At 47.2% G+C, this 27,785-nt stretch overlaps 1 protein-coding gene across 4 annotated transcripts; it reads right to left on the bottom strand.

The window, feature by feature from the left end:
• Window positions 1-1,286: 1,286 nt before the first annotated feature.
• Window positions 1,287-27,550, bottom strand: LOC146338933 (heterogeneous nuclear ribonucleoprotein C-like 3). Of its 4 annotated transcripts, none has more exons than XM_084813117.1 (7): window positions 27,322-27,550; window positions 24,444-24,522; window positions 9,869-9,919; window positions 9,537-9,685; window positions 8,036-8,149; window positions 4,623-4,777; window positions 1,287-1,655 (listed from the first exon to the last, which is right to left on the bottom strand). In XM_084813117.1, the coding sequence occupies exons 1-7, from the start codon at window positions 27,356-27,358 to the stop codon at window positions 1,617-1,619; spliced, it is 624 nt and encodes a 207-aa protein (XP_084669243.1). In that variant the 5' UTR covers window positions 27,359-27,550; the 3' UTR covers window positions 1,287-1,616. The 4 variants fall into 4 exon arrangements, with proteins under 4 accessions (XP_084669243.1, XP_084669244.1, XP_084669242.1 ...); XM_084813118.1 differs by lacking the exon at window positions 27,322-27,550 and adding an exon at window positions 26,584-26,738; XM_084813116.1 differs by lacking the exon at window positions 9,869-9,919 and having other exon boundaries at window positions 27,322-27,515.
• Window positions 27,551-27,785: the final 235 nt, after the last annotated feature.

Genomic DNA, 27,785 nt, shown 5'->3' with positions numbered 1-27,785 from the left:
GTGCTTAGACAGGAAAAAAAGTCCTACATGCATAGGATTTGCACCCTTAGTTGAGAATAGCCTTCCCCAACCTTGTGCCCTCCAGATGTGTTGAGCCAACTCTCAGAATTCCCAGCCACCATGGCAGTCCAGCTATCTGGTGCAAGGTTGGGGAAAGCTGGTTTAGAAAAAAGGGCAACTAAGGTGGGCTGTGATAGAGATTCGTAAAACTACGTACGGTACGGGAGTGGGGGGATGTATGTAGAGCAGCTTTCCCCCTCTGATAATAGTGGAACTCTGGGCCATCCAAGGAGACTGAGCAACAGCAGATGCAAGAGAGACAAAGGAAGCACTTCTTCACACAGCACATAATTGACTGAATTTGTAGCCACCGGATGTGGCCTTTCAAGAGAGGCATAGGCAAATCTAGATCTAATCTAATAGGAGCGTCTATTAATGGCTCTTAGTCATGATAGCTCAATGGAACTGTAATGTTTAGAGGCAGCATGCTTCTGAATGCCAGGTGCTGGGGCAAAACAGCAGGAGGGAGCTATTGCCCTTGGCCTTCTGTTTCTGGGCTTTCCCAGAGGCATCTGTTAGGCCATTATGGAAACAGGATTGACTGGATGGCATTGACCTTTGGTCTGATCCAACAGGGCTAATCGTATGACTTGGACAGAGCAATCCAATGGTATCTCTGACATTGGAGCACTGAAAATCCTATGCTCCACTGGCAGACGTCTGGCAGAGTAGGCGGACCAGTGGAGACAATCTTCGCTCCCCGTCCTCTCGGTAGATGTTCCTCTAGACTGCGGATCCTCAGTGCCTCCTGCCCCCTTCCTCATTTGCATCTTCACCCAAGGTCACAGCTCTGACCTTGGGTGAGGAAGCTGCCACAGTGCTTTCCAAGGCAGCTGAGGGGTGGGGCGGAAATCCTCGTTCTGATTTCCCCTCCTGAGGTTGTAGCGGTGTCTATGGCGGGGGGGCGGGGAGATTCTGCAGTACCCTACAGTTCTTGGGATGCTCTCCCAGGGATGGTAGGTTTGCTCCCTTAGGATGTAATCCAGCACTCCCCAGCCAGCCATGTTGGGTGGGGAATGCTGGGACTTGTAGGACTTTTTTCTGCCTAAATTTGCATAGGGTTGTGCCCTTAATCTCAGAACTGGATTCTAGGTAGTATGCAATCCCAGGGCTACGCAGGAGTGATGAGTTTGGGGTTGGAGGATCTCTGGTCTGGCTTGACATGCAATAGTCAACACTGTGGCCATCCAGGAGATGTACCCAGCCAGTAAATCAAAATTGACGCATTATATCTGTAGGAGATAGCTACTGCTTTATTTCTGCTTAATTATGAGCTGGTTCAACTGTGCAGTCACATTTCCCCACCTTTCTCCCACATCGGCATATTTTAATTTCACAACAAAAAACACCAAGCTTCTCCCTCAACACGTCAGGAGCCTCTCGCTGCCAGACCAGATGAAGGTGCTAGTGAGACCATCACAGACCTCTTTCTCCTCTGCACCAGCACTGATTGCAGGTAACCGATGTCAGATGCAGCACCAGCTGGAGGCATTGAAAGAAATACAACACACAGGAAAGGAAATGCTAGGCAAGGAGTTGCGGTGATCCAGCTCATTTTACTTGCTGCCTTCAGGATCCAACGTGTGATTCCTCGCCTGCAATGAGACAAGATGCTTTATAAGCCTAGTTCTTCAGTCATGACTCCATACTTACTGTATTGAATCACAGTGTGTTGGTTTTGATTCTTAACTGTGTTAAGAGGTAAATAATCTGCTCTCTGCAAATCTCGGCACTTCAGAATTGTTAAAGCATTTTCCATTATATATGAACCCAGTGATGTCCTCACCTCTGCACACGTGTAAAGTGTACAGCTTCTCATGTTACTTTTTAACACAGTGCTCCTTAAACTCTTTTTCAGAGGTACAATGTGTTTTTTGGTACCTGAACTTTAGATGGGATTCAAAGAGTTGGAGTTGCAGGTGGAAAAGGAAGTCTTCTTTCCTCCAGTGCGTGCACAGAAATGTTTGGGTGAGCACCGGGGCCTCTTTAAACCCTAAACCTCGATTTTAAGAATTGTATTTTATTATAGATTTTCTTTAATAGCAATAACAAAAACCAGAGGAGGAGACAGGACTCTCCTGTATTCTTTAAGGCTGTAATGCTAAACATGCTTACTAAGGAGGAAGCAACATTGTACATAGCAGGACTGACCTCTGAGAAACATGTATAGGATTGCACTGCATGCAAGTCAAAATTCTACTTTCGTCAAGAAATCCCCGTTTTGTTGCAAAACTGCCATGTACCTGAGGCCAACTGGTAGTCCAGCAAGTCCACAGTTTAGGTTTGTATGGACTCCTAGTTGCTTGACAAACACACAATAAGAACCAGATCAGAGTCATTTGTACTTCCAAAATCTGAATTTTTTTACAGCTTGGTACTTGGTAAGGCAGCTAAAGCAGCTCTATTTAGAGACAGTGAGAAACGGATCCACAAGCAAGGACTTCCCTACGTGGGGCTTCCCTTAAGGCTGGTTTGGAAGCTGCAGCTAGCGCAGAATGGAGCAGCGAGGTTATTGACTGGGGTGCCTGTGCTGAAGGATCCACACCGGCTGCCGCTCTGCTACCCAGCTGGGCTTAAGGTGTTGGGATTAGTATACAAAGCCCTATACAACTCAGGACCAGGTTACCTCACCCTCACCCCCTATACCAACCTCCTGGGCCAGTACAATCTTCAGGGGAGGCCCTGTTGTCTGTGTCACGGCCTGAGATTTCCATTTGGCACTAGATTTCCATCCAGCGACACAGAGATGGGTCTTCTCAGCAGTGGCACCCGCCCTGTGAAAGGATCTACCCTCTGAAATACATCAGGCCTCAATGCTGGCATGTTTTAGGCATTTACTGAAAACATAGCTGTTTGTTTTGGTTTTCTTCCAGCCACAAGCTGTCTTTGTACTAGCCTCTTAATACTGCTGTGTGTATATGTGCATGGCCTATTTAGCTTGCTTTGTTTTGCATGCATGGTCGATTTGTTTGTTTATATTCTTTTGTAAACCTCCTCAGGATTTGTTTCAGTGGAGAAGCAGTATATAAAAATTGTAAGTAAATAAATAGTTTAGTATAGTATATTTCTATCCCAAGTTTTTGCACAAACTTGTGCAAAACAAGTATTATTTCCTTTCAAAGATTTTGAGACCTATTAAAGCTTAGAATCATAGAATAGTAGGGCTGGAAGGGGCATATAAGACCATCGGGTCCAACCCCCTGCTCAGTGCAGGAATCCAGTACAGAAATGTGCCCAATACTTCTACTGCAAATTAGTAGATTTGGCTTGAGGAAGAACAGTAGTGTAGTTGCACTATCGTAACAAATGGGAAGTAGGCTATGGATGGTCCGAGGCAGCTTCCCAACCTGATGCCCTCCAGATGTGACTGGGGCATGCTGGGAGTTGTGGAACACATCTGGACAGCACCAGGTTGGGGAAGGCTGGTTTGCACCACGACATAGCCCCCAAATACAGAGTTGCACAGCAGCGTGAGTCACATATCATCAGTTCAGAACAGTTTCCGCTTTATGTTTTATCACCACTTTGGGAAGCACAGGCCTTCAGGGGACATTAATATCGCAACCTACTCATTCTTCTTCTGAATAACTAATGGGATTAATGTGCTCTTCAACTAGCATATGGGGGGAGGGGAGACAGTTTTCCCAGTTCCTTGGAGCTCTTCAACCTGAAAGCTTTAGAAGGGTGTATATATGTGTGTGTGTGTGTGTCTGTGTGTGTGTGTTGGGGCATATAATGAGATGCAAACCCTTACTTAATGGGATTCTCTATGCCTTTAATTTGTATCTCAAAGGGCAGGAGCAGGCCTTGGCTGATGCAAGAACACTTGGACAAAAAAGGCTGGCTTCTACTTCATTAGTTCGAAAGAGCACACAGGCCTAACCCTTGTTCGGGTGCTGTGGGAGAGATGCTGATTTATTACACACACCAGGGAGGGGGTGGCAGAAAGGAATAGAAAACCAACCACCACTACCCCACCTCACTGCCTACAAAAGCTCTGCGTCACCTATTGCTCTGGAAAAGATTTGGACGAAGGGCTCCCATGGGCTCTTGCCACGGATGTTCCTGGGTGTTTTTCTTCACAAAATATCTTCCATAGATAATGTAATTAAACTTAAAGCTGCTGGCACAGCAACATAGGAACCTTAAGCAGAGTCAGATCCTTGCTCCATCTAGGCCAGTATTGCCAACACTGACTGGCAGTGGCTCTCCAGGGTTTCAGGCAGGAGTTTTTCCAGCCCTACCTGGAGATGCCGGGGATCGAACCTGGGACCTTCTGCATGCAAACAGGTGCTCTACCCACTGAGCCATGGCCCCTCCCTATTGCAATAGCAATGAGGGGAGCTTCTGCCTTTGCATGTTAGAACGCAGAAATAACATGGCTGCCACACCAGCTTGATGTCTTTTTTAGCACATAAGGCCATATATAAATGCTAATAATACATATTTCAGAAACACCCAGGAGTCTTGAATTTCCTTTAAAGAGAGATACTGTAGTTCTACAATTATTTCCCTTTTTGCAGCTTTACCTTGGCAACATAAAGTGCAGTGTCGCTACTTACTGCCTCTTCAGTATCTGTGCTCTCCTCTGCACTGTCAACCTCCTGCAGAGTGGCACGGCCATCGTTTTCTGTGCTCTCCTTCCTCCGGGCGGGGTCCCCTCCCGGGTATGGGGCTTCTCCACTGGCTGGAGCTTTCTTCTTGCCCTCCTTGGAACCTAAGGGATCAGGGAAGCCGGGGCATCAGGCAAGCGTGCTGGCCTACGCAATTTATCTGTTTTATGCATACATCCCTCCTGCCTTTCTCCCATCATGGAACAGCGTACATCGGGTTTGGAGGCGGTCCCCCATCCAGGCACCAACCAGACCCAGACCTACTTAGGTCCAGCAAAGTGGCTACATCATGTGCCTTCAGACCATGCCCTTGGACCCAGTTTATGAACAGGCAGGAATTCAAAGGGTGCTCTAGCCCACAAACATATGGCACAACAGGCCTATAAGAGTGCTGCAGCGCAGGCCCAAAGAAACTAAAATTCAGTTTGAAAAGTAACAAAATAAAAGTTTTGTGACCAGAATATTGAATTTCTGTTCTTTGAGTAAATTATGCAATTCAAAAAATAAATCCTGTGGCACTTTAAAGATGGAGCAGATTTATTGCAGAAGAAGCTTTCATGGACTAGACCACACATCATCAGCTGCATGACGTGGTATCCCCAGCTGCCTAAATTATCTATAGCTGTCTGTTGGCGTGTGTACAGATATGCACACAACTAGAGACAGGGAAAATTGTAGATCGTAGGTCCAAAAGACCATGAAATACAAGTGTGAGCCAGTGTGGTAGTGGCTACAGTGTTGTACTGGGAGCCAGGAGATCCGGGTTCTAGTCTCCACTCGGCCATGAAGCTCAACAAATGACTTTGGGCCTGTCACTCACTGTCAGCCTGACCTACCTCACAGGGTTGTTGTGAGGATAAATGGAGAGGAGGAGCACCATGTAAGCTGCCTTGGGTTCATTGCAAGAGGGAGAAAAGGCAGGATATAAATGTAATACTAACTAAATAGTACAGCATTGGCACATTTCTATTCAAAGGTCAAATGTATACAACATGGGTACACAACCTGGGCCCCACAAAGGCTTTAATTGTGGTCCCCAAGGGCACCTTGACCCCTCCCCCCCACACCAAATTCCTTGCCTCAGAGATCCTCATACAAATCACTCTTCCCTTGTTGAAAAGAGTGATCTCTATGAGCAGTGAAGACAGAGTGATCTGTATCCAGATTGCTGGGTTGTGTGTGCATGTGCATATCCATGTGTGTGCATGTGCATATCCATGTGTGTGCATGTGCATATCCATGTGTGTGCATGTGCATAGCCCCCGCCCCCCAAGCCAGCATCACATATGGCCTTCGGAGCTGAAAGAGTTGTGCACTGCTGGTATACACAATAAGCACAATGGCCGTTCACAAACGTCACCAACTACTACTTGCATTTTAAGGCCTTTGGGGCCCACTTTTTACCATTTTAGATGTACCAGTGGACATACAATTTTAGATGTACAAAATTCTCAGTAGCCCAGTTTTGGCTTCAATCCTATATAATCTGCCAACTAAGGATAAAATGGCATGCACCTGAGAAACCACTTCAGTCCACACACGTTTCTGCCACAATAAATGTGTTCACTCTTAGGGTGCCACAGGACTCTGTAATCATACAAACTGAGCAGTATTGTATAACTTTGTTTGTTGTTCAGTCGTTCAGTCGTGTCCGACTCTTCGTGACCCCGTGGACCAGAGCACGCCAGGCCTTCCTGTCCTGCGCTCTCTCCCGGAGCGTGCTCAAGTTCATATTCATTGCATCCGTGATGCTATCTAGCCATCTCATCCTCTGCCGTCCCCTTCTCCTTTTGCCTTCAGTCTCCATTTTAAAACAAAAAACATGAGGGACGATGAGAGGCTATAGTTCATGCAATTGTGGAGGCAACCATTGTGTAGGGGCACTTCTCATAAGGTCTAGAAACTGATTACATCATCTGGGAAATTCAAGAATCACAGAAGTCTCTATAGGGCCATGTCAGTCATTCAGATTTGTAGGACCTGATGAAGGAGCCCCTATTTCCCCAAAGCTGTAAACCAGGGTCGCCAACCTTTTTGGACCCGTGGGCAAAATCTGAGAAACTGCTGTGGCACCGCCACAAAATGGAAGATGTGGTGGGTCACATAATGGCTGCCATGGGAGCCTGACTAGTCAGAAGAAAGTAATTAATCCAAGAAACTGAATACAAGCAGAGGACATGTCTGAACTCCAAAGCCAATCTGCATATTTGACACCACAGAAGCACAACAAAATACCTATTTCAAGTTGTAAATCCTATGCATGCTTACATGGAACTCTGTGGGGATTACCTCTGACTATGCATGCTTACATGGAACTCTGTGGGGATTACCTCTGAGTAGACCTACATAGGATTGCTCTGCTCATCCTATACACACACACACACACACACACACCATTCCCCAGCCCCAAAGGAAAGGAAAATGCTCCCAGCCCCAGGGTCAGCCACTCCATTCCCTGAACTGGCACTCTTTCCTCCTCCTATGCCATCAGAGTCCCTGCCTGGGAAGGTGCTCAACATGTGTATGAGTGTGTGAAGAATGAGAGAAGGGGCTGGGAAGGGAGAGAAAAAGAGCAAGGCTAGGGGATGTGCGGAGGAAGAAATAGAGACAGAGCAAGGCTGGGAGGGGAAAACAGCAAGAGAAAGAGCAAGGCTACAGAGAGAAAGAGCAAGGCTGCAGGGAGAAGCAGGGAGGCAGGGAGGCAAAGAGGTGGTGCGGGGAGAGCAATAGCAAGGCTAGAGGCTGGAAGGGAGAGGGAAATAGCAAGGCAAAGGGGGAGAGGGGAAAGATCAAGGAAAGGGGCTGGGAGAGATACAGCAAGGCTAGAGGCTGGGAGCACAGAAACAAAAGGAGAAAGGTCTGTGTGGGCCAAAGACGACCGGGTGGGGCCAAGAAGCAACTCTTTCCTTCTCTTCCTGCCTGCCAAACATCTGATCAGTGGCAGGTTCAGGAACAGGAAGGAGAACGTGGCATCCAAACATTTTCCAAGTCTTTTTAATTAAAATTAATAAAATTTTATTAAAATTAATTTTAAAAGGGGGCAGGAAGTAGAAAGCAGCATGGCCGCCACAGGAGGTCCCTGCAGGTGCACTAGAACCCACAGGCACAGCATTAGGGATTCCTGCTGTAGATTGTTGAAAATTAAAAGACACAGAAGCGGGGCCTTTAGTGGTGACACTCAATAAAACACACCTAGACTGCCTGAAGTACATTAGAGCTCAGAGTCATCCATCATCCGTAGCCGTGTTATCATCCTTTGCCACAGCAGACCCCTTACATATCCTGACCTGGCTGAATATTTGCACGTTAACTTCAGCGACTGCAAACTGAACTGGTGAGTGCCAACAGGACTGTAGCCTCACCTGGGGGGTGCTCCCGTCGCTGGTCCATCCGATCCAGACTCTCCAGCAAGCTGTCCACCTGGGCTTTGATCTGGCTGAGTTCTCCTTTGATGGAGTGTAGCTCTTCTGCCCGTACTGGAAGAACAAAAAGCGGCTTCAGCTACATTAATGGCACCCTGCAGAAGTCTAAGTGTGTGTGTGGGGGGGTGGGGGGTTGAAGGTTTATGCCTGTAGCACATGGATTCTGTCGCTGACAGCAGGGCCGGAGTCAAGGATGGGCATGGTTGGGTGCCTGCCAAGGGCTCACACCCCAGCAGGGGCCCACTGACAAGATCCCCCTGGAATTGCTCTTCCACCACCATTGCAACCTGCTTGTTCACCTGCCTCTCGCTGTGGCCCAGACAACAGTGACGGTGAGGAGCAGGAGAGGCCACCGCCTACTCGCTTTCTGCCTGCCTGCCTGCCAAGCAAGCAAGTAGTAGCAATGTTGAGAAAGAGGAGGACCAATAACAGCTGGTGGCAATGGTGTTGAGAAGGCAGACTCAGTGTTGGAGTGGGGCCATGGAGGGTGTCTTGCCCAAAGGCCCTTAAAAACCAGCGCTGGCTGAGGAGCAAACTACATGTTGCACATAAATGCATGCAATAACATCCCAACTTGTTTTTAATGAAACGCAGCCTGAGTTGACCGCTACTTAGAGCAGGGCAGCCATGCAGCAAAGGAGGCTTATTTTTAACCCCACAGGGCTCCAGGGGCATGCCTTGACAAGTATATTACGCCAAAATTATTTGTTGTGCATGGATGCATAGGTGCACCTATGTGTATTGAGTGTTGTTTTTTAAACCCCAGAACCCATAATCTCAAAATGAGGAAGCATGTTTGCAGATTAGTGTTTACATCATGACAAGGGAAAAACTGAATTTAAAAGAGAAAAAGAAACTCGCAGCCCCAAAGTTGGCTGGTTAGTTCAAGTCAACATGTGATCTTGTCTTATTTCCCTATCTCCTCTACCTCTTTGTTAAACATCCTTCAGCTACCTTTCCCACAGCTTACCATTTCCCGGTTCATTGCCTGCTCTGCATCCTTCCTGAAAACCCCTAGCTTCTAGCCTCCCTGCTCTTTAGCTTTGCAGCCTCTTGGAACCTCTTCTCACCCTGCTCACAAATGTGAGGGCGCTAGCATTCCCTTCTCTCAGAGAAACTGGACTGCAAACGCACTTGACAGCTTTGTTCACTGAGCAACTGGAATGTTTGTGAAAGTTCCGTGTTACCTTATCAACTCAACCAATCAGTGTCAGATGCTTTGCTCACTGAGAAGCTGGAATGTTTGTGAACGTTCCATGCTCGTCATCAGCTCAGCCAATCGGTATCAGATGCTTTGCCACCACAAGCACAAGAGACAATAGAGATGTCATGTGATATGACTTGAGAAGGTGTATTGACACCAAATACTCAAACAACGGCCAAGGCTTGGTGTCAGGGCTCCTTGACACCAAAGCCTCTTCCCAAACCCCCAAACACTCACATTTTGTACGGCCTGCTGTGGAGTTGCTGTTGCCTCTCAACCCTGTGTGCTGGCCCAGGCTGGTCTTGGCCCCAGCTCCTAGATGGCTTCGCCTGGCCTTGACAGGAATGTGACTGATGAGAGGAGGGATCTTTTGGTACTCATAGACCCTGCAGGAAAGGAGAGCAGGAGAAAGAGTCAGCATGATTCCCTTAAAACAAGAGCTCAGATTCATAGGGGGTGCATGTTGAGTTCTTGGGGAGAGGGTGTAAAAAACCACTTCCACTGTTGCTGTTTTCATGGATAGAAAGGGGGAAGCTGCTGAGGGAGGAGAACCAAAGCATCAAACCCACCTGTATGGCAAATCATCTTTATAAAGCTCATAGTCCAGGTCACAGCTGCTGCTGCAAAGGAGAGAGAATGCTAATCATTCTGTGCCATTTGCTTGCATGTTTTCCAGTGTTGGTTACCCTAACCCCAACTGCACTCTGAATATTTATTTATTCACAATATTTCTATACCGCTCCACATCAAAAGATTTCGGAGCGGTGAACAAGAAAGATAAAAGATATACAGGCAAGATATATAGGCGCACAGAAATGCCTATCTTTTTAGTTCAAATCAGAGGAGCTTTGAACCCTAGTTCAGTCCTAGTCCAATATTCTAACTCAGGTTTCCCTAACTGGGTGTCCTCCAGATATATTGGAATACTTCTCCCATCAGTCCCATGGCCACGCTGGCTCTCAATTTCTAAAATGCTTTTCTGTCCCCAGTGAAGTCCTAGTGGTGGCTCGTGCTGGAACTGAAGTGCAGCTTTATTACAATACACGTATCTCAGCTGTTTAGCCTCCATAAGGTATGCCACATAGATACCTATGGTGCTTTGGCCTGAATAAAGGAAGATTCTAAGACAGACACACACACACCTGGTTTTCGTAGCCGGTGAAAGCCACAGGTTTGCGGTAGCACATGGTGAACCAAGTGATATAAAATATAAATTCTCAGATTCAAAGTTTGAGCATTGGTAATTCTCCAGATTCTTTTTTAGGAGATACCAGAACCTTTCAGTACCTGAGACAACTGAAGAGAAGTAAGGTCAATGCTGAAATTACTTTACCTTTTTGGCAGCCCCTTTACCTACTAGAAGGCTACCAGGGGGGCATGATTTGGCTAAAACGGGAGGAAGTGAGAGGGTGGAGTTTGTGGATTTCATTTACCCACACACTTTGTCTCCCATGATTTGAGCACAAGGTAAGGTTATAGGCCCGCTGCATGACATTTTGGGGTGAAGGCCCAGAGGAATCAATACAGAACAGCCAAAACCTAAACACAGTTAGTGTAATATTTTGAATGTTCTTCAGTGTTGTTACATATTAATAAGGAGTTTACACCATCTGAAAATAAGCACCTACAGCAGTCAGCTATCCTAGGGCCTTTATTACCCCATTTGGCAGAATACTGGAAGGAAGAAGCTGGTTTGCTTGTTACTGAACATCTCAATAGAAATCTGCTTGTATGTGTTTCCTTATATTTCCACAAGTAAAAGAGCCAGAGGCTTTTTTTTTCTTTTTAAGGAATCCCTCAAAGACCACCCTGTGGTAATGGCGCCAATGAGTTATGATGGGGAAACTGGTACCTGCGGTTCTTCTGAACACTTGCAGGGCACGGATTTTTTTCCTGGAATCCCAAAAACCCTATACACGAAGTGCCTTTATTTCTTTGAGGTGGGGGGAGATTGCCAAGGGTAGGTGGGTTAGCTAATGCTTCTTTAGTGAAGAATCTTACTCCATCAGGAGCTGAACAGGCAAGCCCTAGCACTCTGCTGATCTTCAGTGAGAGATTTCTGATGTTAAATTTCACGGTCGGTAGTTTCTGCGCACGAACTGTCTACCCCGCAGATCCAAATGAAGAAGAAAGGGAGGGGAGGGAATAAAGCTGTCAGCAAGTATGCCTCCTCTGAAGAAAGCTGACATGCCTATAATAAATCTTGTGCCTCATGAGCTAGGAGCCTGGGGTACAGGGAACGATTGGGAAACAAGCATTCTGGAAAAGCTCATTTGTGCTGACTTGGTAATGGACAGTAATATGGCGACTGGATGCAAAAGAGGACAGTGTCGTGGACCTTTAGAATCTTGTCTGGAAGAGGAATTTTCAACAGGTGGAGCTTTTCTCTAAAGTACGTGGCAAGCTGCACCTGTCAACATTCCCTCTTCGTTACGCAACTATTAAACGGTATAAGAGCCCCGTATGGTGTATGGTTGTGCCTCGGTTTCCTGGGAAACAAGCTAGGCCGTGCCCTCTCCTGGATTGAACTGGAATGTTCCATTTTCCAGGCTCCTTCTGCTCCAGCATTCCTGCCACATCTTCCACGCAACAGATTTCACAAAAGTAAAAAGGCCACACGAGTCCATTCATTTCATCCAGGAATGTGCTCAGAATAAAGGGTGTGTGTTCATTCCCTTAGACTGATCACACATTCAGATGAGCTTGTGTATACGGGGTGGATGTTTACAGTTCTATCCATGGAGCTGGAAAGTGATCATCATCCCACAGGGGAGTGCGTGGGAGCAAAGTTGCCAGACATACACTTGGAATGTTTTGCAGAATAATTGAATTTTTTTTCAGCTTCACTTCCTCCCGGGAGCCTCCCCCTCAGCGTGAATCTCCACCATCAATCTCCGGAGCTTACGCCTAGATGCCGAAAGGAGAGGATTTTGTGCACCTTTATCTACTTGTGCATTCAGCAACTGTCACAGTGAAATGCCAGAGATCATTGTCACAGCAGTGAGCACTTCTACTTCTGCTTTCATCCCATGGATGTGCGCTCATTCATCTTCTAAAACAAGAGCAGCCTTGCCCAAACAGTGGTTTTGGAGACTCGTGTGGATGCCTTCTGCTCCTTTCCTCACTCTCCCTTTGGCTCCACCACACAAGGCCAGCCTGATCCATGCGGTGACGTGAGGCCCCTCCTCTGGTGGCAAATTTGGGATGCAAATTTAAGGGCAGCAAAGCTTGTCTAAAATAAGACACTGCTGGCCCTTAACATCACTGACAGCATTGGGAAAGGAAACCCGAAATGGTTTGGGGCTGGGATCTCTCAGGAAACACTCCCCCTATAAACCTCCCTAAAGTTTAAGATCTACTGATAAAGCCCTAACTCAAGTCCCATCGCACATGGAGGCCAGACTGTGATCTCCAAAAGAAACAGGGCCTTTTCAGTCCCTATTCCACAACTCTGGAACTCTTCTATGAGCTGTACATTTGGTTCCCTCTCTCCTGAAGCAGGTGAAGATGATTCTATTTCATTCTGCTTTTTGGAAGGAGCCGTGCTATGCATTTTCATTGTTTCCATTTTGATATTAATTTTTACTCCACCTTTAAGACATTTTAACTCTACTGCACACAACTTTGGGAAAGCAGTTTAGAAGTAACAAACAATCAAACTGACTCTACGGTTGTGTCGGACAGGCAGACTTTTTCAAGCAGTTGCTTTTCAATGGCACCCGCTTGTCCAATGTGCGAGAATCACAGCAGTGAGAGCAAATTATGCCGAACTATTTGGAATAATATTCTGATTTAATCTAAAACAGTTCCTTATTGCCAGTACTATATTTTGTAATTACACAGTGTAAGCGTGGAATTTGGTGCTGGGTGCAGATATTATCATTCTTCAAATCTCAGCTGAACAATACAAAATAAGTTCCTAGCCCTGATGACTACCTATATAAATGTCTAGAAAATGCTTTGTGAAATCTCGAAAGCCAGAGCAGAATAAGCAGGACTTACACTGCAAGGCACAGCTGTTTGCCTCTCCCCATAATTATTAAGGTGAAGAACTTATGCAAAAAACCCAACATATATGCCTATTTGCTTGCATCATTTAAACAGACCACAAAATCCAGCTTTTCTTGGGTGCGTGATTATTTTTAGAGTAGAGACTACACACTGTCCTGCTTATGGCATGCTTTTTTTCTGCATCACATCCCTGCTTTCTCTGGCTCCAGTGGATCAGAGAGTCCGGGTGCCATTTCTGGAAGCGAGCAGCTGTGTTTAGTCGATAGCAGCAAAAAGGCAGAAAAATATGTGTCACATTAGAGAGTAAACGATTTATTGTGGCATGAGCTCTCGTAGGCAAGAACCTAAGTGATGGAAGTAGGACATCTGATGAGGCAAGCTTCTGTTTGTGAATGCTCATGCTATAATAAATCCTATTGTTTTTGTGTGGCTTCCCCCCTCCTCTTTCACAGGCTCTTTGAATGCCTGGGTATGGCACAGTTCCTCAAGCACAGCAAGTGCCAAACCCATGCAGTGCCCAAATGGTGCTGGTGGAGGAGGAGACCTGAAAGCCAGGGAGCATTCAGCTCCCAGAATGTGTTACCCTGGACAGTAGGACAAAGGGGTCTATGGTATTCTGGAGGGATTTAAGAACGGCTCATGCTGGCCGGCGATAGCAACATCCCTCCTTTTAAAGGCACGCCGAGGCAGCACATTGGCAGCTACAAGGAGAGATGAAGCCAGGAATTTGGGAAAAGCTGTTGTGGTGCAGCTATTGTTTGCCCTTAGAAGTTATTTTCGGACTCTTTGTTCAGTCCTTTTGTTTTCCAAGTTTCCATCTGTTGGCTCAGCGGTCCCGTCTCTTGGTTTCTCATTCTTGCAGTTACAGAGGCAGATAGCTCTGCAAGGCCCACTGCTCTGAATGTAGATGCTGTTTGACCCATCTAAGCATTCTCCAGCATTCCCTGCCCTCTGGATCACTTCTCACCAGGAAAAACTGCGCTACAGTTGGACACTGACTTTACGGTTCAGGAACCCTGTCTTCAGATAACCCTGGGAGCCAAGGCCAGCTCCGGGCTTGAGGGGCCCTGGCATGGTGCTCTGCAGTGGGGCCCCTCCTACAACGATGAACCCCCTCCCTGCAGCCTTACCCAGCAGCAACACTCCTCTGTCAGTGCTTTCTGCCTGCCATTTAAACATTCCCCACAATGTCCCCGAGCAATGTGGGAATTGTGGGAAATTTAAAACGGCCACTTGCCGCCACCTAGTTCAAGGAGCCCAGGTAAGATGCCAGAATAGCTAGACCTTGGCAGAGCGCTGGGGACCCAGCCAATACCCAAGGATGCTGGCCCTGCTGGGAACTGTAGTTCTGTGAGGGGGGCTACAATTCTCTAAGGAACAATTCTCAGCACCCTCACAAGATTACAGTTCCTAGGATTCTTGGGCGGTGGGAAAGCCATTCGTTCGATTGACATAAAACCAATATAAATGTGACAGGCCCATCTCCTCAGCAAAAAAAATCGCTCGATCAAGGGAAGGATCTGGTATGCAGAATACACAACCACAACAAACAGTGGCCTGGCAGGTACATCATACAAACATGAGCCCTAGGGACAGGGCTGGCCCAAGACATTTTGCTGCCTGAGGTGAAGAACAGGATGGTACTGTCTCCCATTTCATGTACAAAAGCTGACTAGATTGTTTCTTCAACACTGGTGATGGAACAGCATCTTCCATTGAACCTGAAGGCAGCAGGATAACTTTGGGAGCATAGGGCAGGCTGTCAGGTACACAGGTCTCTCCTCCAACACCTTGCTGCCACCTCCCAGCATCTGCCAACCGAGGCAACTGCTTCACCCTGACTAACGGCAGGGCCAGCTCTGCCCTACCCAGGGAGAACCTTCTCCTGGGCACTTTTTAAGGGACAGAATCTACTGTTAGCTCTTTCTTTTGAGCAGGGAAACCATAAAGATGCCTGGCTAAAAAAGCCATTCTAGGCACAAAGTGTTAGGCCTTGTTCTCCAACTTGTCACTCCCTGCTGAAATGAGCAGGCACAGAGCTGGGGCTGCTGTAGTGGCCCTGGCCTCACAGTTTCCAGAAGCCCTTACAAAAGAAAGGACAAAGAGTTGTTGCTAAAGTGCTCAACAGTTCTCAGAACAACCCAGTCATCTCACTGGGAGCTCTGTCTCCCTACCCATATAGAGCTGCCGACTTCTTAAAAGGTTCTCTTCTTATGCCTTTAAGAGCAACTTGTCACACAGAAATGAAGCAGCTCCATACCAACAAGAGCTACATTTCTGCACATCCAACTGTTTTTAAAAGCACAGGAGTAGGGCAAGTAAAAAAAAAAAAAAAAAAAGGAAACTATCAACTTCTGTCTGTGATCCTGATCCTCTTTGCTGGAGCGTGTTTTTTGCTCCAAACCCCCATTCCTAACCTTGCCTGTTCACTTAACCTCCTGCAGGCCTTTGTGTTTCTGTACACCCTGTTCTGCCCAGTCTCTTGCCTGGGCACAATTCTGCCTTTTGCCAGAATGCTGTTCATGTCACAGCTAGCTAGTCCTTGACCCAAAGAGGTTAGACTGAGATTATGCTTGACTAATTACTCCCAGATTCCCCCAGATTCTGATGGGATGGAAAAGCCATCTTGCAGCTACTGCTCTCCATCACCACTAGCTTCCTGTCCAAACAGCTGCAGCCAAATAATTTTCATTATCAGCCATATAAATAAATAACTACAATAAAAAACTCTGTTTAATCCCAGGGTTCTAATCTGTTTTGTTGGCAACGGAACAAGCCTCGTGTGAGGGTCAAACAGGAGGAACCAAAGCAGTGATCAAAGATAACGCAGCCCGCTCCTTTATCTAAAGTCATTTCAGAAAGCAAGGAAAATGAGGCAACTCCTTTCAAAGAATACCCTCTTCTTGCTGACAGGCCAATATTTTGCTCAGGAAAAAAGTGGGAGTTGACAGGGCTACCTCAGAGGGCAAAAACGTCAGCACTTCGGTTTTACATGGCAGCAGTAGAAAAGGTATTTTGAGTCTTACTACAAGTATATGGTTCCTACCTGATGCTAACTACTAGACTCTTCCTGCCCTGTTCTTCCATATTGGTTGTTTTTCAAGCATAGGTAATGTTACTGAGTGGCTCAACCATGATGGCTTTTACATGTGCATTTTTCTGGCATCACCTTGTTTTTATTTATTTTATTTATTGTTCCAGAAGGCTGCACAGGGCAGCTAGGAGCACCTGATGTACTTAAAGTTCACAATCGGCGTGATATCTATCCTAATTGAATTAGCAAGAGCTGCCCTTCTGCGAATACACAAGGCATGGGAGTTCCAGATCTAGGCAGATGCCTTACTGACAGTCAAGTCACCACCCTGGTCAGGCAACCTAATATTGGCTTATCTAGAGCCCTGGTGGGAAATCCTGAAGCATCCTTACCTCCTGATAAGACTATTAGGCTAAAACACTCCCAGGTTTTCCCTTTGGGGGCCAATTGGTTCTGTCACCTCCACCAGACTGGCCCCCAGAAGCATGGCTTTGTGATACTGAACTAGCCAGCTGAAATTTAGTCATGTGGCCAGGAACCTCTGGAAGGTTCCTGTTATCCCCCAGAGCCAAACTACTGAACTCCATCCTAAGCCCACCCAAAGTCATTGCCTCCTTGGTGTTCTCTGCTGAACCCTCCCTCCACCCTTGAGTCCAAATGTTTGGTGTTGCTTGCAGGACCCAGCACAGACACAGCCTCTGTTGTGGTCGCCTGTGATTCTCCCAGGACTCGCCTGGCACTTCGCCTGTTCCTCTTGACCTACTCCTAGCACTATCCCTCCCTTTGGGGCCAAACTCATGTTTCTGCACCAGAAATTTCCTATCTGCTTGCGCTACCTTGCTGTCCCAGAGACCTATCCCCCTCTTGAAGCACCCATTGCTGCATTTGGACACCATCCGTTTCAGTGGTGCTGCGCAACGGCACTGAGAGCACAAACAGCTGCCTGAGATACTCAAGGGGCCTTCAGACTGTGCACGTAGCCGCAATATATTAACAATACAGATGTCTGCGTGTGGCTTGGAGATCCAGGGAGGCCCACGCTTCACAGTGGGGGTAAATACTGTGACTGGTAAACATTGCTGGCTTTAAGCTCAGCAGTTTGCCCTTTCTGTGGCAAAGCTGAGAACCTAGAGCAGTGCCAGCTCCAGGTTTTGGAGGGCCCTTGGTCAAGACATCCTCAATGGGCCCGCTCCATCATTGAGTCTGCCTTCTCACTCACCACTTCTCACCAGCTGCTATTGCTCCTCATCCTCTTCCTCATCGTTGCTTGCTTGACACGCAAAGAGCCAGACAGCAAGTAGGCAGCGGCATCTGCTGCTTGTCCTTCTCATCACCACTGTTGTCTGAGCCAGAGCAAGAAGCAGGCAAACAAGCCAGTTGCAATGGTGAAGAGGAGGAGCAACTCCAGTAGGCCCGTGCTGGGGTGTGAGCCCTCGAGATGCGGCAGACCACGCTTACCCTCGACGCCAGCTCTGAGCAAGGGCATTTTGCTGAGGTTTTGTAGGGTCTCGAGCCAGGCATGTCCAACATCTAGCTAGCACCCCTCCTTTGCCTCCTCTTCCCAGTTCCCCATATTTATTGTTTGGGGAGGGGGGTTAGTCAGGGTCTCAGGAGAGGCACTGCTTCCCTGCCCACCATTCCAAGTTCCACTTTTGAAACAGTGCATGCAGGGAGATCGGGGTTTCCTAAAAGTGGCCTAGAGTGTTGTTGGTCCCCCATCATTGCCTTTGGAGCCTTTGCCTGTATGGGAACAAAGACCGCTGTGCACACTGTGGTGTCTTTTAAAAAGAAGTGATTGCCCCCCGCTTGTGAATTTAGAACAGAAATGAGGGCAGCCATTGCTTTCTGTGCATTTCCAAATGGCTGTGACTGACCAGGAAGTGGAGACTTTTGCTATCCCCCTCCTCTGAAACAGGTAAAACTTTGTTATGCTCTTTCTCCTTATATTCCTTTGAATCTGTCTATTGTTATTATTATTAATATTTCTTGGCCGGCTTTCAGGGCAGGAGCCCTCCCAAGGCAGCGTACAACAGTAAAATTCACAGAATAAAACCAGTGCGTTAATAAAAACAATGAAAAGAGCAGCAGCAGGAAACATTCTACAAAAAGCAAAAAACATCAACTTAAAACAAAACCTTCAACACACATCTGCAGCTACAATCCAGTCCAATAAAACATAATCAGGGGAAGGCCAAAGTAAAGAAGTCTTCATGGCCTTCCAAAAAGCCTACAATGATTGGGTCTGGCAGACTGCCAATGTCAACTTATTCTAGAGGTGCGGGGCCACTGCAGAAAAGGCCCTCTCTGTTCTTTATGTGGCCAATTCAGTGCACTGAATCTTGAGTTTTCCCACTGCTCTTAGGCCTCCAAAAACTGCCTCTCCTGTACCCAAACGATAACTCCTTGCCTCTGTCTTTTCTTGCTCTATCGCTGCTGTTAAGGATCATAAGGGAACAGCATGCCAATCAAATGCTAGGGGTGGGGTATTAACCAGTCTTTTCTTTCTGTAAATATTACAGGTATAATAAAAACATGTATTTTTCACCTTTACGCTTTCTCTGTGTTCTTGAGCTAATTTCCCCACTTTATCTAGTGTGTAGTCCACCAAGTACATGCCATGTCTCTGAAAAAGATCTTAATCTTCCTGTGTTGTTCAAGTACATGTGGTCAGATGCATGTTTACATTCACATGTGATTGAAGACATGCAGTAATTGTAATGGCCGCATCATTTTGCTACAGCATTTTACAAGGATTTTAAAAGTCTGCAAATTCAGTCAGGCCAGCAAAGTCCTCCTGGGGGAATAAATTAAGCATGACTCAACATAGGAGAGCCAGCTTTTTACCTGACTCTGCTCCTGTGCAGTGACCCAACATGCAGAAAATTAAGCAAGCCAGCTTCACTTTAAATTCATGCCAGGAAAAGCTGTACCTACTAGATTTCTGCGTCTCAAAAATGCAAAGGGGCAGGCACAATTGTGTTTTTTAAGGGGGGGGTTAATTAATTAAGAAGTTCTTCTCCTGCCTTTCCTGCTGCAACACCTCTCAAAACGTCCCACAAATCAATAAACAGAATCTAAAATATCACAATAAATCATTAAGAACAAAATAAGCCAGAAAAAACAGCAGTAAAATGCAGTATAAAATTATAAATAAAAATTAGCTGCTATTAAAAGCGTGGGTAAATAGCGCAGCATCTCTGAACACATGAAGCCACCTTATACTGAATCAAACGACTGGTCCACCTAGCTCAGTAATGTCTAAAACTGGGGTAGGGAACCTGTGCCCCTCCAGATGTTGTTGGACTACAAATCCCATCATCCCTGACCACTGTCTGGGGCTGATGGGAGTTGGAGTCCAACATCTGGAGGGCTACAGATTCCCCATTCCTGGTTTACAATAACTAGCAGCATCTCTCCAGGATTTAAGACACGTGTCCTTCCCAGTCCTATGTGCAAACGTCAGGGACTGAACCTGGGAACTTTCTCATGCAAAGCATGCTTTCTCCCACTGAGACACAGCCCTGCCCCGGGGCCCTTTACTAAAATATATAGTAAAGAAGAATCAGGCCAATATGCTAGTGGGGAGAAGGTCCACAGCCCAGTTATGACCACATAAAAGGCCTGCCTAATCTTTGATGGCAGGGGCACCTGGAAAAATAGCCTTCGATGTAGTTCTGGATTGACAGGCAGGTTCATATGGGAGCAGGTGGCCTTTTAGATGCCCTGGCCCAGGTTGTTTATGGCCTTCTAGGTCAAACCCAGGTCTTTGAACTGTGCCTAGCGTATGGGGTAATACAAAAGGCTAAATTTCCAAGGCACCTGGTATTAAATACTCGGGCATACTTCTCTTAAATAGCACTTGGTTTGGCCTGAATATTGCAGGTGCGGTCCCTTCAAGGACCTGAGACAGAATGTTTGCATTCACCCAAGACTAAAGCAATGATGAGACTAAAACCATAAGAAAAAGGTCACCAAGTTTAGAAGAAAAGTTAAGCCTAAGCATAATGAGACTCGTGTCCCCTCCTCCTGATTGCAGGTCCTTGACAGAGGTCCCGTATTGTGAGAAGGTCCCCTTTGCTGGTGAAAGTGAGATCTCCTTTGCTGGTAAAGTACGAGTGTGAGTGGTGGCCATAAAGCTTGCGGGATGTGTGAATGTGTCTTATCTTTGTTTTGCTGAGTGAAAGGTTTGCCTGGATGTTCAACTGTCTTTACCCTTCTTTAATAAATGCATTTAGCGTATGTCGTTGTTTTAGTCCTTATTTCTAGAATTTAAGTGAATCTGAGCGAATGTGAACGTTCTAGCTCGAGTCCTCGAAAGAACCTCACCTACAACGTCTGGACCAAACTGAGGCTATTTAAAGAAGGGATGCAGTTTTCCCATACACTAGGAACAAAAAAAACCTGGGAGCCAGTAAAAACCTTGGAGTACTGTGTTCCCCACAGTGAGTCCCAGATAACAGCCTGACTGTCACATTCAGGACCCGCAGAAGTGTCTAAACAGTTTCAAAAGCAGCCTCAAGTATCATGAGCTGCAGTAATCAACCCTGGATGTTACCAGGGCATGGGTAACTGTGGCAAGATTGTCGCTTTCCAAAATGGGTTGTAGTCGACATATCACGCAAAAGTGGGTGCAAGCCACTTTAAGCTACCTGTGTGCCTAAATGCTGGATCTAAATAGGGTTGGGCAACACGCAGCCCACAGGCTGCATTCAGTCCCTGCTGCACACCCCAGTGCCCCCCCAAATTATAGTTATAAACAAAATGGCGCCTGGAGAAAACAAGCTAATTTTGACCTTTGGGGCGTCATTATTTTATTTTATTTATTATCTTTTCACAAGGGAGTGGGTGAGGAATCCAATATTGGTCAGATAGTACCTTCATGATTTTATATTGTAGACCAAGTTGGCCGTCCTAGCTTTAGGAAATCCTACCAAGCATAATACATGTTGCCATTTGTTTTCCTGGCTCGGCTCCTGTGCCGTTAGCAATGCCCCACAAAGAAAGTTAGCAGCTGAAAGCACTCCCCACCTCTTATACTCTTGCTACCTTCTAAATCCTTCACCTAAATTCTTCACCTACTTAATTTCTGTGCACCTCACTGCTGTTAAAAGCACAGAAGTAGAGCAAGGAAAAAAGATAGCACCTTGAAGAGATTGCTTTGTTTTCTGCTTTTGCATTAGCTCATGACATTTAACTATATGCAAAGCTAACACAGCAGTACGAAGGGGTAACATCAGAACATAAAGTGATTAATACATGCCTAACATGGAGCAAAGCTACAACATAAATGTACATTATATCCTTGAAGCTTGTTTTAAATCATCAGGATTGTAGATTGGAGATGCTGAGAATTCTCTGTTAGAAGGACCCTAGATGTACAGAACTACATCTCCCAGGATTCTTTCATGGCACCACCATCATAGTGAAACCTGCTTACGTTTGCAGTGTATACATGCCCACAAGGAAACAGGGCCAGCTCCAAGTTTGAGGAGCCCTTGCCACTACTGGGCAGCCTCTCCCACTGATTCCCCTACAGCCTGCCCCCCACCCCAAAAAGCAGGGTAGGAACCTGGTAGCACTCTTTTGATTGGAACCAAGCCATTGTGCTGCATCAGGCAAATGCTATTTAAATTTCCCACAATTCCCTAATGTTACAGCCAGGCATAGGAAGCCAGGATACACATCAATGGTAGTGAACCCTGCCATGATACATGAGCCCTAGCAGTTGCCCAAGAATGCTGCGTGCCCATGCCAGCTTTCATAGGAGCAATCCATGACCCTGGATGGAGGTACACAGTAATGAGCAGCTACAATTCTCACCTACCCCTGAACTAGGACAGCAAATGTTTCTCGTTTCTCGGTCCATCTCATTTTAGAACAAGGAGTAAGCCCTTGTCAGCATGGCCAACCGTCAGGAACGGAGGGGGTTGAAGTCCAAAACATCTGGAGATCTACTTTCTGTCCACCCGTTTTAGAGACACCAGGGGCAAAAAAATAGTCCTGAATCAGAAGTAGCCCTGAACACAGATGAAATACAGGAGGGTACCCAGGCTCCTATTCCCCCCTTTTTTAGGGTTGCCAGCTTTTGTATTGGCTCCTGAAGCTCTCCTTTTAATAGCAGTTTGGTCTGCAGGTACTAGCAAGTGAGCATGTTTAACATGAAAAGCATCACCTGTCAATTTCTACAGATCAAACCTCTGTTAAAGGACAGGAGCTGTCCTTTTTTTTTCTGCCAGTTGGCAATCCTACCTCTATTCTTCAGGCACAGTGCAATGATCAAGCACTTTTAAATGGCAGGCAATCGTAAGGATTGGGAACTGCCATGCATACTAAGATGGACAGTCATCTGAACCCACATTTGCCCAAACTAGATGTAACTCTTACTTCCTGGCTTGGAAAGGGGAAAGCGGGGGAGGGTCACTGCTGAAAGTTCTTTTTTCCTAGCACCACAGAAACATACTTCTGAACAAAAGAATTCAATACATGGTGGCAGCAGGAAAAACATGTGTGCCAGATACCAATCCTCAGCTAGGCAGTTGTATGAATCTGGTGCGTGGAAGAGAACATAAGAAGAGCCCTGCTGGATCAGACCAAGGGTCCATCTAGTCCAGCACTTTGTTCACACAGTGGCCAACCAGCTGCCCATGGGAAACCCACAAGCAGGACACGAGTGCAACAGCACCCTCCCACCCATGTTCCCCAGCAACTAGTGTACACATAGGCATACTGCGTATGATACTGGAAGTAGCACATAGCCATCAGGACTAGTAGCCACGGATAGCCTTCTCCTCCAGGAATTTATCTAACCCCCTTTTAAAGCCATCCAAACTGGTGGCCATCACTACACGCTGTGGTAGCAAATTCCATAGTTTAACTATGCACTGTGTGAAGAAGTGCTTCCTTTTATCTGTCCTGAAGGAGATTCACACTGGCAGCTAGCCAGGAGCTGAGAGCCATCATAAGTAAGATTTCTTAGTGTGCTGCTCCTGTGGCTACCACAGACTTAAAGTGGCTATGGGACTGTGCCTGCTGATCATTTTCCTTGCACAATCACGTCCAGAACTAATAAAGCATCAAAGTCTTCCATTTCTGGGATCTATTTCCTTTTCTGGCTGTAACAGTCTCCTGTAGATTCCAATGTCTTGTTTCACAACAGAGGTGGGTAACTTCTGGCCCTCCAGATGTTGCTGGACTACAACTCCCATCATCCTTTGCCACTGGCTATTCTGGCTAGGGCTCATGGGATTTGCAGTCCAACAACAACTGGAAGGCCACAAGTTACCCACCCCTGTTCTACAACAAGACTGAATTTACTCGATGCTGTGTCTGCATGGCTAACAGCACAATCCTATGCGCATTTACTCGGATGGACATCCCACTGTATTCAATGGGGCTTAAGTGTGTTTAGAGAGCCAGTGTACTGTAGCGTAGTGGTTACTGTCAGACTGGGGTTGGGGAGACCCAGGTTCAAATCCTAACTCAGCCAGGAAGCTCATTGGTTGACCTTGGGCCAGTAACTACCTCTCAGCCTAACCTACCTCACAGGGAGGTTGTGAAGGAGAAACCATATATGCCACCTTGAGCTCCTTGGAAAGAAGACAGGATAGAGATAAATACATTCCAGCTTAAGGACCACATTACTTCACTTCAAAATTTGTTGACTGCTTTTCACATTGGATTGAAGGACCTTTGGGGAAAGATATATCCCACAGTCCCCCTCTCCACCATGTTCATTCGTGCGCAAGCAACACACATACACACACAGACTCCTGAAATGACTTCCCTTGCTGCTGGGAGCAGCAGCAGAGGTGGAACTTAGGAACTGGATGTTCCGTCTCAGGCGTACTTATTTCACTTGTCCTGCACATTCACACATGTCTCTGAAATGTATATGATCAGGCACACCCAATTCGAAGGCAGAGACAGGGTCCACAGCTATCATGGGTGCGTCTGACCTGTACTAACTCCCCCTTCTTCTTATTCTGAACAGACAGATCTTCCTTCTCTAGCCCTGTCAATGCCAGGCATGAAGCATCTCTAAATACAGTAAATGGCACCATCCCGTTCAGCTTCAGCCCCCAAGAACCATTAGGACTCACGGGTAGAGGCCTCCACCATGCTGTCTCTTCTGACCGGGCCGGGTATGGCTCAGCTTAGGCTCCCGGGCCATGTCTAAATCTAGGGGAAAAGAAAAAGACATAACAGTGAGAGAGAAAGAGCAGAGCAGACAAGAGCAAAAGCAGAGAGGACAGGTTGGGCAACTTCATTCCCAAAGTCTTGTTAACAAAGTTCAAAACAGAGGTCATCGGGCGGTGTGAATCTTCACAGCATTTCCTACATATATAAATTGATTCAGCTTTTCAGGTTCATGTAAAATCAAAATTAGTACCTGTAGTCCCAAGTCTGATGGCTAGATAGCATCACTGATGCAATGAATATGGACCTGAGCACGCTCCGGGAGAGAGCGCAGGACGGTAAGGCCTGGCGTGCTATGGTCCATGGGGTCACGAAGAGTCGGACACGACTGAACGACTGAACAACAAGTCCCAAGTTTGTGAACAGAAATCTTTGCATTGCTGCTAGGTTTTATTTTGGTTTTTACTTTTATTTTATACTGCATTTTAAACTTTTATATTGTATCTTATACTGTATTTTATGGTTTTAATTGCTGTGAACTACCCAGAGAGCTTTGGCTACTGGGTGGTATAGAAATGTAATAAATAAATGCATAAATAAAATAATGGCACCAGCAAAGGTTGAACCACAAGGGAGGGTTAAACTGCCTCACGCACCCCTTTCCCTCCTAGCTTGCAGAATGCTGCTTAAGGCAAACCTTTCTACAAGACAGATCAGAATGGGGAAGCAGGGGGGTGGGGGAGAGAGAGACTGCACCTAGAGATTATAACTACATTTAAAAATAAAATAGAATGCTATCCTAAATCTTAATTAAGGTTGCAATTCTAAATACGTGGGGTTACCCTTGAAGACGGTTTGGAAGTTTCAGCTGGTACAGAAAGCGGCGGCTCGCCTGATTAAAGGCAGCCGCCGGCAACATCACAATACTCCAGTGTCGAAGGAGTTGTACTGGTTACCAGTTGTTTTCCGGGCCAAATTCAAGGTGTTGTTTTTGACCTTTAAAACCCCATATGGTTCCGGCCCAGCCTATCTTAAGGAGCGCCTCCAGCAACACCAGACAGGCCGCTTAACAAGATCAGCCTCAGATGGCCTTCTCTCTGTCCCATCAGCCAGGACAGCTAGACTGGTGGGGACGAGGGAGAGGGCCTTTTCTGTGGTGGCCCCACTCTGTGGAACTCCCTCCCTAGGGAACTCCGCCATGCCCCCTCTTTAATGAGCTTCCGCCATGCATTAAAAACGTGGTTGTTCAGGCAGGCATTTGGGGTGGGTTAGGGTATTTTAGAAAATGTTTTTATTGTAGAATTTTATTGTTTTAAACTGTTTTATTATATGCTGTACATCGCCCAGAGTGGCTGGGTGACCAGCCAGATGGGCGATTAATACATTTAATAAATAATAATAATAATAATAATAATAATAAATATGCTTACTTGGATGTAAATCATATTGAAATCAGTGTCACATACATTTAGGATCAGAGCAGTAATGTGGTGTAATGGTTAGAGTGTTGGACCAGGACTCAGAACACCCAGGTTCTAGTCCTCACTCAGCCATTAAGCTCATTGGGTGACTTTGGGACAGTCACTGACCCTCAGCCTACCCTCCCTCACAGGGTTGTTGTGAGGACAAAATGGATAAGAGGAGGATCGTGTAAGCTGCCTTGGGTTCTTCGTGGGAAAAAAAATGCAGGACATAAATGTGATAAATAAATATAAAGAGATTTCTGTTTGGGATGGCTGAATAAGTAAAATAAAGCTTGCCCACTCAAAAAACTACCTTTACCCTCCTTTGCCCAATTAAATTGTTGTTGGCTTTCACTTGATGCCATCGCTGGGCACCGGATTCCCAGTGAGTCGCTGATGCAGGATCCCTGCCTGCTTGAGGCAGCCTCAGGAGGTGCTGCTCTCGATGCAGGACTCTGCCACTGTGTCCACCACTGGGTGCGTGCTCTCTTGGACGGGGCACCCAAAACCACAGGGCATGGTCCACCGGTCTGGCATCAAGGCACGTGCCCCCGGGCACGTCAGCATCAGAGCCACAAGATGACCCCTGGTGTCCTGAGCCCCCGTTTCCTCCAAGGCATGGGCAGAACCGGCCTCTCACCTTCATTCAGCCCCAACGACGCATTCCCCGGCCTCGCGAGGCTACTGTGTTCGCTCCCCACTCAACGGGAAGGGCAGGTCCTCGGGATACGGGCGAAGGCCTTGAGCGCAGCTTGCGCGCGCGCACCGCCGCCCCCGGGCACCCTGCGCGCGCCCATGCGTGCTGGGTTTCGAAAGGGAACGTCCGCAGGGGGCGGCCTCTTTCCTGCCCGGCTTTTTTGGTCGCCCGCTGAGCTACCAAAAAACCGCCCCCCACCCGCCCCCCACCCAGTTGCCTTTACAGCCTCTCCATAGCAGCCCAAATCCTGGCCGATTCTCATGGCCACTCTGGTCTAACTTTCTTTGCGCTAACAGCTGGCCCTCTGGAGCTAAAAAATTAAAATGGCCAGCTTTGTTTACGAGTAAAAATTTAAGGGGGGGGGGAGAAAAAAACCACCACCGAGCAATCCCCGCCCCCGAACCCTCCTCCCTAGCAAAATAATATATATCTGTTAACGCATCACTAAGCCCAGCACCCAAGGTGGGGGGGGGGGCTGGGGGTGACAGGGCGGGCTGGGGGGGCCGCCTTCCCGAGTTCTCAATGTTTAGCTTCCCTTCCCCACCCCCACCAGGCTGCCTTCCCCTGGTTGCCTCCTGGTGGCAGCATCTTTGCCATTTTGTCCTGGGGCTGGAAGAGGCTAGAGCCATGCACAGCAGCCAGCACAACGGGATTTACATTGGTGCAGCCGATAATACTCACATCTCCAGCACCCTTCTCTGCTGCCAAACAGTGTCATGCCACCCGAGAGAGGAGGGGGAAGGAAGGCCTGGCGCCAGGCTGCGGGCCCTTTCTGCCCAGCACGGGAAGGGGGGGGATCTCTTTCTCTCTCTGGAAGCCCCCCCGAGAAGGTTGCCAGCGGCAGCCTTCCGCGCAGAGAAAGGCTCGCAAAGTCTGAATGCTGTACCAGGGGAATGTACCATCTGCCCGCGAGGATGGGGGTGGAGGCGGGGAGAGATTGGCGGAGGAGGGGGGAACAGGCGAGGCGAACCATGTCAGCAACGCGGGCGGGGGTGCGTGTGTTGTGGGGCGCGAGCGGCGAAGTATTTCCGTAGCAATGATGTCAATGCTGCTGGTTCAAAGGGAGAGGAAGGAAGGAAGGAAGGAAGGAGGAGGGAAGGAGGGGGGGGAGTTGGTTAGGCAAGAGGCTGGGAAGCCGGCGACTA

Source organism: Heloderma suspectum, chromosome 8 (genome assembly GCF_057233095.1).
Source record: "Heloderma suspectum isolate Gila_16-S chromosome 8, 16-S_ref, whole genome shotgun sequence".
Taxonomy (NCBI): Eukaryota; Metazoa; Chordata; class Lepidosauria; order Squamata; family Helodermatidae; genus Heloderma; species Heloderma suspectum.
This window is presented reverse-complemented; position numbering and strand designations above follow the sequence as displayed.

Coding starts and splice junctions, on each gene's coding strand:
- LOC146338933 (XM_084813117.1), bottom strand. CDS start 27,358: ATGACACTGTTTGGCAGCAGAGAAGGGTGCTGGAGAT. Junction 9,920..24,443: donor CATGGTGGAGGCCTCTACCC/GTGAGTCCTAAT, acceptor TCTCCTTTGCAG/CAGCAGCTGTGACCTGGACT. Junction 4,778..8,035: donor GCGACGGGAGCACCCCCCAG/GTGAGGCTACAG, acceptor CTGATCCCTTAG/GTTCCAAGGAGGGCAAGAAG.